General features: G+C 44.9%; 1 protein-coding gene across 3 annotated transcripts in view; it reads left to right on the top strand.

Annotated features, from left to right (window-relative positions):
• Positions 1–3,512: 3,512 nt before the first annotated feature.
• LOC135398998 (uncharacterized) overlaps positions 3,513–15,672 on the top strand; it is an 18,465-nt gene continuing 6,305 nt past the window's right edge. For all 3 annotated transcript variants that reach the window (XR_010424167.1, XM_064630619.1, XM_064630618.1), the window contains exons 1-6: positions 3,513–3,654; positions 6,715–6,775; positions 6,885–6,930; positions 8,894–8,982; positions 14,284–14,373; positions 15,161–15,214. Coding sequence is in view for 2 of the 3 variants with exons in the window: in XM_064630619.1 (XP_064486689.1) it covers positions 3,557–3,654; positions 6,715–6,775; positions 6,885–6,930; positions 8,894–8,982; positions 14,284–14,373; positions 15,161–15,214 (438 nt within the window). In the remaining variant the exon portion in view is untranslated. The remainder of the gene's footprint in view (positions 3,655–6,714; positions 6,776–6,884; positions 6,931–8,893; positions 8,983–14,283; positions 14,374–15,160; positions 15,215–15,672) is intronic.

Genomic DNA, 15,672 nt, shown 5'->3' with positions numbered 1-15,672 from the left:
AGCGAACAAAGTGAGGCAAGCTCTGTGCATTGTGTTGCGGACGTACAGCCTTCTAGGTACGTGCCGCCTCATTGAGGCTTGTGCGGTGACGTCACGTTTGGTCCCGCGACATTGGAAAACATATTGCCGCACCGGAGTCTCAGTAGGAGAATATGCCGTGAGTTGCTGCGGTATGCGTGCAATTACGAGAGGAAATTCAAAAAAAAAAAAAAAAAAAACACGCTGCCGCTCGGCCCGCTGTAAGACTCCTGTGACGCATGCCACGTGACTCCAATGCGCTCCAATGCTGCGCGTGACGTCATGTGCACAAGCCTGTCGGTATCACACCGAAAATGTTGTAGATCATATCCTATCTTTGACACCGTCTACGTCACGGATTGCCCTTTGCTTCTCACCGGCAGAGATGACGGACTGAAGGCCACAGTCGACTGAACGGTAGTAAGGTGAACCGTGATGTGGGCAAGCTTACGCTTGTCCCATCCTACAGTTGGCAATACAAAACGGTAAGGTTGATTGGCGTCGGTTTACATGACTGTTGACGAAGGTGCCATGCTCATCTTTGAATTGTAACCTAAAAATCTCGATACTTTACACAAAACTTTCTCATCGTGTGAGTTCTTTTACTTCGCAACTGCTTTTGCATCATGTCGGCCCGTCATTCATTTCATAATCACACAGTTGTATTCTTTTGGACGTACTGCGTGGAAATGTGCACCGCCAGTATTCTTCTTCTTCCTTCGTCTCTGGCCATCATTCACCTATTCTATTATGAGGCGAGGGAAAACGAGGCATCCCGCAGTGGCATATGGGAAGTGGCTGAATAAGTCGACTGACGCGCAGTTTGCATTACGGAGTCCAGTTGGCATTTTTCGTCCGAACTAGCCAAGCCGAGCGACTTTTCTTTTCCATGTGTTGACTTTCCTTTGAAGTCGATGTAGACCGGTTTACATGCAGACGACAGGTCGACTTATTCAGTTAAGTCGACTTGTGTCGCCTTCATGTAAACGCAGCTGGTGTTGAACCAGTTCTGTGCTACGGAGTAAAGAAGTCGTAACAAATACAGCAAGTCCATACGAGGACGAAAGCAATTTGCGGAATGCTTCACACAGTTAACTGCCATCTTCAAGCTGCTATGCGAACTCACGGAAACAACGCTGATGCAAATCGAAACTACCCGTCATTCCTTGCTCCGGCCTATTGAGTTCACGTAATAATAAAGCGACGTATAAATGACAACACGCAAACAAGTCACGTAGGGTAATATGTATATATATATATCGGATAAGAATTTGACATATTCGCATGAGATGCGTACATAGGACGCGAAATTAAGAAGGCAAATCGAATAATTTAGGAAAATGAAAAAGCCAAATTCAGCTGAATGAAGCAACAAAGGAAGGTAACACCTACCCTCCATGCCAAAGAATGGCGGCTCTGTTGTGGTAACGCTATGGTGGGCTAGAAAGGCTGATGTGCTTACCGCCATATTATAGAATGCGCAATGCCCCAATTTTGAAGCCAAGCTCCTAAGCTCTGGCGCTATGCGCTCGCTGCGAACCATGCGGGTTCTCGTTGAACTAGTCCAACATGTCTTCCGTGTCACGGTATATGTATGCTTGACTATTTTTAGATGGACTATTTTGTATATTGTGACTAGCACTACTTTGGTTTGCGTACTGAGCGTTTATTAGCATCCGTAGTTCTTTGTAACGAAACCACGTGACATTTACTACCATCACGTCTGCCTAGCTGACGATTCCTGCAAGCGAATGATATCGGAATGTTACGAAGCACGTGGCCGCATGTCTTATCTTCATTGGGTGATGACAGACGGGGGGCACTGGGTAATGTCGGTCGAGTTAATACACGGTTACTCCCCGTTTTACTCTCCTGACGTCGAAATGGACCATTTTCACATACGCGTCGTATCCTATCTGCTCTCCAGCGAACCACACTCGGAGCGCGTCGAAACAAATTCACGTGGGTAGTACAAAGGACCAAAACCGGTCCGGAGTGGGACCGACGAGCTGGCGCCTTTCGTGCGGTCTCCCCACGGTCCCCACTTCTGTCGTCCCCATACTGCGCCATCTAGTGAAGACGGAGATAACCCTCTCCGGTGCCTCAAGGTCATGCGCATGCGCATACGCCATTGCGAAAAAGGTCCATTCACTCCGCGGTATACAGCAAAGGGACCCTAAACTTCATATGAACTTCCGCGCATTTAGTCCGCAAGAGGACTAAAAGCGCTCTTTTTTATCGCGCAGTGGTGCACGACGGAAGTCCGGTCGGAAGATTACCTCTTGAATGGCCAACCTCTCCCGATATGTGCCTCGGCGATCTTCGTGCTGCAGGATGATACTGGAAACTAACACTCAACTCGGTTCGCTGAAGAAAGGCATTGCATACAAGGCAAATGGCGTTCTACAGCCTCAGAGACCCATACGACTCGGTCCTCGTGCTACTGCTACAGCGGTAGCTGTTGCCGGGAAGTGCTCGGTTTCGGTTTCGATTTTGGTGCTCCAAACGAAGTTAAAATTATAAATCTAAATAATCTAATAATCTAATTAAATAATCTAAAGGTAATAGAAGCAGTTTTGACATGCACAGAGAGTTGTCCCGGTACGTGTGGCGATCTTTCAGCGTTTCTAGTCCGGCTTTTGTCCCGATTTTAGTAATATTTTTGTCCCAATAATCCCAGTCCCACAGATCACCACTCACTTCGCTGATCACAAGGCAGTACTCGTCGCTTCAAAGTAGTTGTGCGTATATCAGCAATAAGAGTGTCGACGCCCACGCACAACAGCTACCGCTGAAATACACGTTACACAATCGTAGACGTACTTTAGTTTTTTTTCCTTAGTTTCTTTACGTTGTGACGTTTGGTTCCGAGAATCTCTATGTGAAGGGGCTCAATTTCATTTCCCACATTCACCACCAGCAATGGGATAGAGTATCACCCCTGGCGATGAAACTCCCAATTCATCATCTCCTTATAAAGTTGTTGTTGTTCCAAGGATGTAATGCTCTTCTTTCTTTGGGTTTTCCCACATTGAGGTTCAGTAAAGGCAAGCGTTGACTGAATCTATAGAGCAGAAGCGCTGTTGGAAAGACCTCCTTCATGGGGCACATATAGCCGTAGGCAAGTTGAACACCGATCATGTCTCCAACGGCTTCCAATATTAAATCAGCATATTTAGCTCGCTGCACTTGAATCGCTGTCAGTGTTCCTACGATGACGACCTGCTACTCTGCGAATCTGTAGTAGTAGTAGCTCGTGCTTTCAATGTGTCTACTCTTTACATTTCCTGCGTGTACGGTAAAGGGCTATTTCTGTTTCCTACCAATTACCTCGTTCAACTGAAAAAAGAAAGAAAGAAAGACTGTAACACGAGGAAACCTCAAGACAAAAAGGACAAAATGAATGACAATATTGATAAAAATAATAGCTTTGGGACATAGCCAAAGCCAGATGGTGTTGCACATTGTCTAAATAACGTAACTTCTTCCTTCCAGGAGCCAGAATGTCGCGTGTCTTCGTGCTAAGTTTTCTTCTTTAATGCCACCTGTCATCCCAACCCAATCCTTCCACACGGCTAAAGGAAACAATTCTAAATCGACCCATTCGAAGTCTCGACGCGGGTTTTGGTGCTGCAGGTAAGTGACTTCGAACGATCTTTAGTGGCAAATTAATGCACTGGGTTTGGCAAGCGTAATGGCACATACTGATGCGTCCAGGTAGAATAGAAATAGGTATCAACAGTGCCTCAAATAGGAAACTGAGAGGATAGCTAGCAGTGGTCCCCTTGCCAATGCAGCAGGTTCTTGTTAGAATTCACCAATTTCCGCGTGTCCCCAAGTGAAAGACTCCAAATGCCATTCTGATAAACCCCTGAAAATAAATCAAGTCAGAAAGTCAAGGCAAAGTCAATTTAAGTCAGAAAAGAAATCATGAGGTTCGAGTTGGAGGTTCAAGGCTGCTCCGGGTGCCCCAAGGTCCCGATTTGAGTGAGCCAAAACAGGGGGAGCCCACTTAACGCACGCATGGATATCTAGCTGAACAAAGCCTCATCGCTTGAACGACGTGACGTAAGCATTAAGGGTCCGCCAAACACGACCGTGCTTTACGAACGCCACCTAGTGACAGAAAGCCTGCTTAATGCCTCCTCTCACTCATGCGCATCTAGAGTCACCCAAACACCCACATCCACCCAAGATGCCAGCCAGTCGTCGAAGACGATTTTTAAAGACAGGCATTCTGTGGCTTCCAATGTTTGCCCATGCGGCTGATGGCGACTCGTCCCTATAGTTACGGGCGCTAGCTCAGACCACGGTTGTGACTGGCGAACTCTTTATTGTTACGTCATCTCGCCGAATCGATTCGCCTTCAGTGGTTCAGGCGAGACGCCTTTAGCCGCGTAGACTGGTAGCTACAGAAAGCCTGTATCACAAAAAGTCGTCTGCGATGAGCGGTTAAAGCAGCCGACATCTTGACTTTGTATGCCGGCATTAAAGTAGGACTCCGTAACAAAATCACCACAAAGATTGTGGTATATCCCTAATCTTCCGGATGTCAGGAACATGTGTACGAAATATCTCTGTCCAAAACTGCGCAGATTTTACTCAAACCAATCAAACGAGCGCTTCGCCTGTGTGAAGCAAAAGGGCGCTGAAAGCAACACACTGCTAGGGAGCCTCCATGTGCGTCCCCTTTTCAGGGAGGCAACAACTTCGTCGTCTGCTACGAGCGCTGCCATCTTGACTCCCACATTGCATTGGGCGTCAGCGGCGTGGTTGGGTTTGTCTTGATTTTTCGCGACAGGAAGAGGGTAAAAGCAGAATGAAGGATACCGGCGTGGTAAAACTGTTATGTATGCTAGTAGAGCTGGTCATGGGTTGTAAAATATGTTGTTGATGGCTTTGTAACGTTTGTCTAAACACATCACTGCACCTGCACACGCAGTCGTGTCTCGACCAACAATTTACAATAGTAAACATGGGAATGTGTATAGATAACATATATACGTTAATTGCAAGCAGATTTTATTACAACATCTCATTCAATAGAATAGAATAGAAACAGAGAAAAAAAGGAAACATAGGTCGCACTGGTGCCGTTTTGCTTGAAAGCGATGTTGTTTTACCGACATGCTCCTGTCGCAAGTTCACCCTCAATCGCAGTTGTACAAATTTGTCCACGATTACATGATATAGTTCTTATTTGTGTTGTTCACAAGTCGGAAGATTATTGTCCCCGTTATTATGAATAAAAGTCGACACAGCCTTGAAAGGTGAGTGCATCGCATAAAAGCGTTTCGATGCAGATATCGCATTGAATGCCTCTGCACATAGTACGCTGCACGCTGCCCGAAATATACCGAAGATTCGTCGCACCACGAACGTGTTCACGAAGCTCAATGAGCTTGTTGTGGCTTTCCGGAGATTTAACGTAATTTAATTTAATTTAACGCAAATAACCACTGAGCAACCGGAATTCACGGTACACACTGCACGCTGCAAAGGTGTTTGCTTATCTCGCACACGTACGAGCTCCTTGTTCGTTCGCATTCTGCTCTCTTTGGAGTTGGACGAACTCTCTTTACTTGCACGAGCCAAACCTCTTTCCGCTTTTTTGATGCTGGGAGGCGATACAAACGCGCACCTTTCCGAGAGTGATTGGCACACTTGAGCACACAGCTCCCTGGCATTTCGCTGCACGACGTATCATGCGAGCAACGCGCTTTGCAGATCTCCACGTACGCTGATCTTCGTCCACCAATCGAATGTATATGCTCAATCAAATAGGAACTGCTCAAACAAGAGCGAACGCTGGTACACGACCTAGATCTTGAGCCGATAGATCAACGACCTCATATCAACAATACGGAGATGAACTGAGCCCTAGCAGTGGTTCAAAGAAATAGAGAAAAGAAAGAAGGAACACCTTCACGCGTAAAGTCCAATGCAAAAGAACTGCGACCCGAATGTGGTACACGCAGGAAAAAAATGGGACGGAACACTGGTATTAACCGAGGAAATGACTCGTGGCACGACCGATTTCAGCAGTGATAGAGGTAGTTCTGACATGTTTGTTGCACGCTGGATCTAAAATTCCGGAGGGATGAGTTGCGATATTTGTTCCCAAAACATACAATGACGCTAAGATACAGAAGAAATGCAATCATTTGCGTGTACATGCGGGCACCGCTCGAACGCGCAAAATGCACAGCAGGCAATGGGGAGCGCGTAGCAAGTTGGGAATCAAAATGTGCGCTCCGCGCGAGGGCGAGGAGGAAAGGCGGCGTTGGCACGGTTAAAGCACGGTTCCTCCCTGAAAAGCGGAGAAGCTCCCTACGCACTGCTGACATCACCCGGTATCGGGCAAGAGAGAAATAATTCATGCTTGAAAGCAGACAATGCTGGGTGACGTCACGAAATCCTCCTCCGGGCGAACCGCCGTAGTATGGAGCGCTGTATTCTGCTCTTCGCATTTCGGTTTCGGTTTGCTATTGCCATCATTTACGAATTAATTACTCGCGCAAAATGAATGCGACTGTTGCATTCGGTATCGAGGGAGTTGTTTGTGTTCGGTATGATGTTCACCTATATATTTTTTTTTTTCTTTTTTGAATCCTTGCGAAGTCTTCCTGTAAGCCGACCCTTTGTATCTAGGTGGCGTTGTCTGCGCTCAATAAATTTATTCGCTTCCACCCTCAGACAGGGCGAGATGTGCTGTGACAATAGGTGCAGCATCTCCATTTATGCGATCATTGGCTGTGTAAGTCTGAGTTATTCCCTTACGACTCGCTCACGTATACGTACGACTGCGCGTTCGTAGAACGGGTTCTGTTACCTTATCGCTTGTTCGTTCTTTTCTGCTTTCACAGCTTCAAGGTGCAGGAAATGTTGCCTTCCGCTTGATTTATAACACAGGTAACTTTTACGTAGCTTTAAATTCATTTCCCGTATAACTGCTTTGATTTTAACGTAACGACTGGTATGCAGTGCAAGGGGCTCGCAGAGGTTATCCGCGTACACTCTAAAAGCAGAGCTTCACCGCAGAGCACGCTGCGCGCCAACCACTGCCACGAATGATAGGGTTATCGCTTCCGATTCGAGGAGAGAAGGGGGCGTACGCGCTTCTGTGGCAATTTGGGTATATGGTAATTGCCACAAAAAGGCGTACGCCTCCCTCTCTCCTCAAATCAGAAGCGATAACCATATCATTCGTGGCAATGGTTGGCTCACAGCGGGCTATACGGTGAAGTTCTGTTTTTAGAGTGTACACATTTAAAAATGTGTTTCACCACATAGCACGCTCATACACTTTTAGAAATGAACTTCACCGCACAGCATGCTCCTAGCCAACCATCATCTCGAATGACAGCGTTATTTGCCCTGATTTGTTGAAAACAGGAAACGTACGCCTTTTTTATGACATTTAAGCTGTTCATAATTGTCACAAAAAAAAAATGCGTACACCTCCCGTTTTCAACAAATCAGGGCAGGTAACGATCAGAGTTCGAGGTAACTCGTTACTGTAACTAAGTTCCTTTTTTGGTAACTTGTAACTTAACTCGGTACTTTTGCGCCGTGGTAACTTTCAGAGGAACTCGTTCCTTTTTCATGTAACTTCGGCAAAGTAACTTCCAAGTTACTTTTTAAACTCTCTTTTCACTCACGTCCACATATTTTCTTGCTTTCTCTCCGGTTCCTTCGTTGCATTTTTTTGCCATAAAACGTGATATTCCATCAATGACAGTATTTTATTCAGGAAGTAAGAACTACTGCAATTGAAATGAAGCTGAACAATTGTGCGCCCACAGGGAGTAAGATGCAAAGCGTTCGAATAGGCCTCTACCAGAGAAACGTCATCATGACATTGGTAGACAGAGTGAAACCGAAACAAATCGGAAGGAGAGGGCTGGGTTCCACGAACGGGCACTTGTTCGCTGCCTCCCATTGAAAGAAAAGTAGGATCCCCTCAAGACCGTGGCTTTCGCGCGCGACCTTGTTCACCTCTAGCTTCGAGCGTAGCTCAAGTCTACCAAATTTTGGCGCTGTCGAAGACTATGATGTAATTTGATTACAAACAGGGAGAGGTCTATTGTTGGAAATAAACGAAAACGATCTAAGCGTGTTGCACTCCTCCGCAGGCAACTCAAGGTCTAACTCAACTGCTCACGCGCGCTGCACCTGCGTAATGCTATTTTGTGTCTGAAGTAACTTGGAAATAGCTCGTTCTTTTTTTTTTAAGTAACTCAGTAACTGCGAGTTACATTTCAGGCTGAAGAACTTCGTTATTAACATAATTACATTTTGCACACGGTAACTTAACTTGTAACGAGTTTTTTTGACGGGTAACTTCTCAATCTATGGTAACGATATTATTCGAGATGATGGTTGGCTGGGAGCGTGCCATGCGGTGAAGTTCATTTTTAAGAGTGTACCCAACCATCATCCTGAATGGCACCAGCTCCCGTGACTCAGTGGTTAGCGTGCTGGAAATGTCACGAAGAGACTGGGAGGTACCCGTGTTCGAATCCCGGTGGCGGCTGTGCGGTCCGGGGTTTTTCCTCAGAGGCTTCAAGACATATGTCGGCACAGTTCCCTTAGAAGTCGGCCCAGGACGCACATTCCCCCAGGGGACCACCACCACCACCACCATACCGAATGACAAAGTTCTCGCACCTGATTTGTTGAAAACGGGAGGCGGAGCCTATTTTTTAGCCATTACGCACGTGCATAATGGTACAATATAGGTTCCGCTTCCAGTTTTCAACAAATCAGGGACGAGAACGTTGCCATTCGGGGTGATGGTCGGCTAGGAGCGTGCTATGTGGTGAAACTCTTTTGTCAGAGCGTACTTGCATGTGAAACGCTTTTTTCCTTTCAGGACAGCATGGCGTTGTAAAATACGTGGACATAACTTTCCAGGCGATCTCGTTAGTCATGCACATGATCCTGCTGTTGGCAATGATACAGGTGGGGTTTGTTTTTCACCGAAAGAAGTTGGTGACCTTGCAGTAAATAAATTATACGCGGAAAATCGGTAAGAAAAACTTCGTACAGGGACGAAGCCTGAACGCGTTCGAAAATCGCGGATATGAGCACGAAAACAACAGCCCAAACATGTTGAAGGCGTTCCACAAGATGAACTGCATATTCCGAAAAACGTAGTATACGAATATTTAACACACAGCATCTTAATATTTTCAGACGACCTAGCAGAGCACACAAGCGTTCACCACGTGAGAATACCAAAATACGGACGTGAATGCCAGAGCGAACCAAAGTCAGCCGATTAGCTATTTCCGGTAAAATATACATAGGCTGCTGACCAACCATATGGGTCGCTGAAAACTGCTGAGTATAGCTAGTTGATTACTTAACGACTAAATACATAATTCGTTATGATGAGGACTAGAGTATGCCTTTGCTTCTAAAACCACTTCTCAAATCGAAGTAATCGAAAGGATTGGGATACACTCTTAGAAATGAACTTCACCGCATAGCACGCTCCTAACCAACCATCATCTCGAATGATATCGTTATCTGCCCCGATTTGTTGAAAACGGGAGGCGTACGCCTTTTTTGTGACACTTACGCTGTTCATAATTGTCACAGGAAAGGCGTACGCCTCCCGTTTTCAACAAATCAGGGCAGATAACGATATCATTCGAGATGATGGTTGGCTAGGAGCGTGCTGTGCGGTGAAGTTCATTTTTAAGAGTGTAGGAGCTGTTGCAGCTCTTGCATGCACCGAAAGCGCACTCTGAGGACTGTGCATCAGCATCTTTGAGGACTGTGACGTCATGTTAGGCTCCAACCACTGATCTCGATTGTAAAAGGCTGGATCGCGGATGGGGAGCGCGAGCGTGAAGAAACCGGCCGCCATCTTACTGTACCCACAACAGTCGCCGCAGCGATCATGGCAACTTCTTGCAATTACGGTCGTACCAACCGTACTGGCAAGGTTACAGGGCCTAAATTTATACAGGTGAGTCACTCTTTATCAAGGAATAAATAGGCGTCCATTCTGTATATTTAGTTGACCATTATGAAGTGTTTTTTTGCCCAAAACGAGCACTGGATGCTGGTTGCTTGATCGCTCTTCCGACGTTCAATCGAGCACACTTGCATTTTACCCGGCGGCAAATACAGTTTGAGTGCATAATATGCTTGAAAGAACATGTTACACTACACAGGTAGTGTTGTCATCAATATATGTGCAAGCACTCGAGCGCTTTTTTGCATGCATTGCTAGCATGGTACACTGTGTTCTCTGCGGAAGCAAGTGCCACATTCATTTCTTTGAATTACCTTCGCGCACAAGTTCGGTATTACGTCATAATAAGACCACGATTGTCATCTTTTTTCATGTATTGGTATTGTTTTGTGCCTTGGTTTGATTTGTGACAAACAAACTACGTAACGGTGATGAAAGTGATGGTGTGGCGCGACTTCAATAACGCCTTTGTGTCTGAGCTGTATCGTCAGCTTGTTACGATAGTAATAATCTGTAGCGTGTCGTGCTATTTGTAGCAGTTTTTAAGGCAAAAGTGGTCTCTCAATACAGGTTTCGTCATGAGGGTTACCCAGTGAATAATCTGTGCAGTGTGATACGGCTGGGTGTACAGGTAAGCATCACGTTCCTCATCCACTGGTTTCTACTTTACAGGAAGGAACAACCTCAGTGCACGCACTGTGGTTAGCCTCTCTCAGTTTTGCATATTTTCTTACATGTTCACATCAGAAACACACCTTAGACTTTAGGCTCCTTCACCCAGCAATATAATAATTAGAGATATAATTCTTTTTAGAAGAGTTCCCCATATTCTTTTTAGAATAGTTTTTAATCTTTTTAATTTTTAGAAGATACAGGGATTGTAAACCATGTTTTAAACTGATGTTTTAACATTTGTCCAATGCATTTATTAAACAACATATTCATTTTTAACTGGTTGCACCCAAACCAATGTTTTGATGTATTATTTCCTTTGTTGTCGATGCACCATAAAAATTGGAATAATCATCATCAATGCAGGTTACTTCACAGCTGCCTCGACATACTCAAGAAATGGGTGCAGAACCTGCGTAATGCCCACAAACCTTGACTACCACAGCACCTCCAGAAAGTAAAGGCATATGTGTCACATGGGATTTTTAAAGGCATTCACAGTATATAATACCTTGTATGAACTGTTGTAGATCTAAGCAGCCTCTACAGTACACTCTCAGAAATTAAAACTTGTCATGGAACTGTGATAATCGTTTCAGTTAATAGGCATGCACATATACGCTATAAGAAGAATATTATTTATTGGGAATGCACTTCTCTGGCTACTCATGTTGTTTACATCTACTGTCGATCACATTCATTTATCACATACAGTGAAACCTTCCTATGTTGGACACCTGCGGTGCAGCAGAAGCGTGTCCTACTTATAGAGGTGTCCGAGTTACAGAATATGAGGGAAACAAAAAATGGAAAAGATCACAGCTGTGTTGCCAGAAATGTCCCCCTTCTTCAATTTATGGTCCTGAGTGGTACCTGGTGGCAGTGGTACCTCTACCCACTCTTCACTGATAATTATTACTGATTTTAGTAGATTCAATTCTGTTCAGATTCCACTCAATGGCATTATCTCTGGAGCTTTTTGAGCAGTGATGACTTGTCTCTGAAGCGTCAGCCCACTTTTCATTGCTTTGGTGCAGTGTGCGTTCAAAGGCTCTAGACAAACCGAAGACAAGTGCTCACACAAAGAATTACGATGTACACTGACAGCACTTGTTTTTGGACTCTGAAAAACTAAAGCAACAAAATTCTGAGACCAGTATAGGGGAAAAAAGGGGCGAAAGTCATGGCCACTGGCTCGTTTTGGGTATTTTTGGTGCAAAAATGGGCCGATATGGGACGGTAATTTGGCCAGGGTTTTGTCCGACTTAGCAGGGAAAACCCTGTCCTACTTACGAGATATGGAGGCGTCCGACACAGAGAATTTCGTCCCCGTGTAGTTTCAATGGGAGCCTGCCCGTGCAATGAAATCTTGTCCGACATGGGGAGTTGTCCGACTTTGGAGGTTTTACTGTATTATATTCTTATATATTATTATTATATTATCACATATTTGATCACATTAAATTTAAAATTTAGCATATATGAGAAAATATCAGGAGGGGAGTTGCTATTCATTGCTCATTCCAACCTAAAATTGAGAGAGCGTACCTGACCATTGTCATTCCTAAAATATATATTGCCATTGTAGCAAGGTCACAAAACAATAAATGTAGTCTTTTGCGACCTCCCTGCACGTTCATTGTATCCTGAAACGCATAAGTGCAAGAAATAAATCTTGAACTTGAATAAACGATGTTGTATAAACTTGACATAAAATATTGAATAATCTAATGAATGATATAAAATATTAAATAAACTTGAACTCGTATATTCTCTTTACTCATCATCAGTGATCTTCATTACAAAAGCATATCGTGTTAGACTTTTTTGTTTGCGCTTCACAGACTGGGTACACGAGGGCCAAAATGACAAAATCACAACTGTTTCAAGCTCCAAATAGTCCTGTTGCAATTTGAAGACCATACGTGGAGCTGCCCTGTGGAAGCAAACAAACATAGAAGGACTGTACTTCAAAAAGAGATAAGTCCGGTGTCTCAAGGAGGTGTTACCACTTTCTAAGTAACTTAATTGATTAAGCTTACATCACTACCTGATTAACTGTCCTAACGAGTGTGACCTAATTGCGTGAAGTAATTATTTGGGCCGCTTCGGTGTGTCCATATTTGCGAGGCAAAGCACTCCTGTCGTTTACTAAAAGACTCTTTCTAAGGCGATGCTTGATATAAATCATACTAAACACGTACACGGCTAAAACAACGGCTGAGATTCTACAGAACGATCTCTTTCTGCCATGCGAGTATATCTTTTCCCGGACCGTTCTTATGGAAACATTTTTGTCTAGAACGCGGTATGGGGTATTATATACATGGTGGTTGTTAACCTCAAGTCGTTTCTTATTGAAATATTGGCTGGGAAACGTGCTGTAGTACAATCCCCAGCGCTGCACTGCAGTGACGGTCTAGTTTCGGAATGCAAAACATAACGTAATTAAGAATCGAACGGCAGGACACCTGTGAAACACTGTTAGGATACATCAGTATACTGGCACCTTACAAAATTGTGTGATGACAAACAACGACCAATGCTTGCAGCGCAATAAATACTCACAATCTCCGTTGCCTCCCATTGTTTTCTATGGGCACACACAGCACTTTAGGGCCCACCAACATGGCGGCCCGAAGGCACGCCTCTCCCCCACGAGCCCCTCTCCCATGCGCGATCCAGCCTTTATACATAGAGATCAGTGGCTCCAACGGAGGGCCTGGCTCTCATCTGGCAACATTGTTGCCCTTCGCGTCTTCCGGGGGGCGCACTTTTGCACTTCGTTAGCGGAGCCCCACGTGACATATCATCCGACCGCTCCGACCTCCAAGAAAACACAAGGGAGAGAGAAGGCATCTCCCCCATTTTCCCCTTTTTCAATCAGCCTCACATGACTTCTCCACCACGGGACCCTCCCTGGACGCCAGCGTCGTTGCTAGGAGACGTGGTGCCCTCTAAAGGAACATGACATCATTGCAGTTTGTGGGCTTATGATTATGTCACTCGCCCCGCGCGTCATCGAAACCTGTGGAGGCTCAACAGATCTTCAAATATTGACAGAAATGCACAGCTTTCGTAAACAGGATTGAAGTTTCGCGTATAGAATCCCTGAGGCAGCTTCTTTTCATCGACTAAATAAAATAAGCGCTGTTTTCTGAGTCTGGAGTGGCACTTCAAGGAGCGATCTAACGGTCACTGTAGTGGATAGCCGCTTCAATTCTGAACTTCTTCTCGTTTGAAAAGATGACGCTTGCACTTTGGTTCTTAGCGTTCAGCAGTTGTCGCAATCTCAACGCCTTCGTCCCAACGTGTACTTAGCGAAGCACATGACACTCAATTTAATTCAATTGGTTTAACGCATTACATGGTAAGACAGCAAGGCTAATAGTTACCTGAAGTAACTTGGTGCTCTTAATTCCTCGACCTTTGGGCTTCGCTTTAATTCACTCTCCTTAGTTAATAATAACTAATAAGTAAATAAATATGGAGAGAGAGGACAAGTTTTTCCCTCTGTCCTCCGTATATTAAGGCAAGCACAAAGTTTAACTTAAATGTTGGGCTCTCTTCTTTCCTAATACATACTGCGCTATGGTACTCTGCAGGTCAGTAAAAAACTGCTGGGAATCTTCATCACCTATTTAAGACTCTGCGTGGCAGCAATGCTGATCCTCATCGTAATCGACATCACAGTGGTATGTATCTAGCGATATGTGTGCAGTGTATGTATGCAGTGTGCAGTGTATATAGTATGTATGTATGTATTATGCAGTATCTACGATGTATGTGGTACGTGGTATGAGGAGGGGGTGGGTGACAAACATGAGCCATCGTATTAGATTCTGAATGCTCCTTGGCTCTCAGCGCGTCATTCTGACTGCCCCAGCGGGCGCTGAAGTGGCGGCGGTTTAGATGAGGTTAGGTTAGATTTATACTACGCGGTGCCGGCACTTGTGACAGTTTCCAGCAGGCGTTCGCATAGCGTACGGGGTATGTTATTTTCGTATTGATGATTAAAAACTTGTCGTAAGCATTACTCATTTCAGTTTATTCGCTACAAACATTCAAATAAGATAATCATACAAGGGTAATTTTCTGTTTGTATGATTCGTTACTTGAAAAAAAAAAAAAACTGTTCCAGTCACACTGCTACATGCATCCGAAAAAAGTGACGAAGGAAAAAAAAGTGGAATAGACAGTGAAGCGTGGGTTACAGATGATGCATGTAACGTATAGGTAAATATCGCTCGAGCACGTATCAATAATGTTGAAGTTTCCCTCAATGTATCACTATGACATGGACACAGCAGACAGACTAGTTGAGATGCTGCCGAAAAATTTGCTGCCGTTCTGCAGCTACCGTAGGGGCACTGTTGTTTCCATGCGAAAAATTCGCGTTGACATGCAGGTCCGATCTGCTATGATCCGCCAGCATTTGTGACACTGCCCCAGATGACGTCACCGAAATTGCGTCTTTTACAGGGTATATATGCGGACACCGGTTCTCAAAGTACCAAGGGTGACGGAGCACGAATGGTAATGGATATATTATTCACATGTTTCGAAATTTCTGAATGCAGAACAGTTTCCTTTATTTGTTATTTGGTCAACGAACTTTGCTTCAGGCAAAGTTGTCCACAAATTCACCCGCTTACAAACATTGTGACGCCCGGCGTCTCGCGGCGCAAAAGCTCGCAAACCCGCCAGTTTCGTCTGAACGCCTGACACAAGCACTTGTGTGGAGTCGAGCAACACAGAACTTCGTTGTTCAATCCCTAACGAACAATAAAAAAATAAAAGAGAGAGCTGAGAATCGTTCTGAATTCTGAGACTACCCTTCTTGCGTTAGATCGTATTTGCGCACTTCGCGATGCTAAAGTTGTAGGAGCTTGCTGCCAATGCATACAGGAGGCCACAATCCTGCCGTGCCTGATACCCCACCGTCGTAACACCATCGTCAGCTCCGACCCTACTTCAAACCGCTTTGTGTGGGT

Source organism: Ornithodoros turicata, chromosome 6 (genome assembly GCF_037126465.1).
Source record: "Ornithodoros turicata isolate Travis chromosome 6, ASM3712646v1, whole genome shotgun sequence".
Taxonomy (NCBI): domain Eukaryota; kingdom Metazoa; phylum Arthropoda; class Arachnida; order Ixodida; family Argasidae; genus Ornithodoros; species Ornithodoros turicata.
This window is presented reverse-complemented; position numbering and strand designations above follow the sequence as displayed.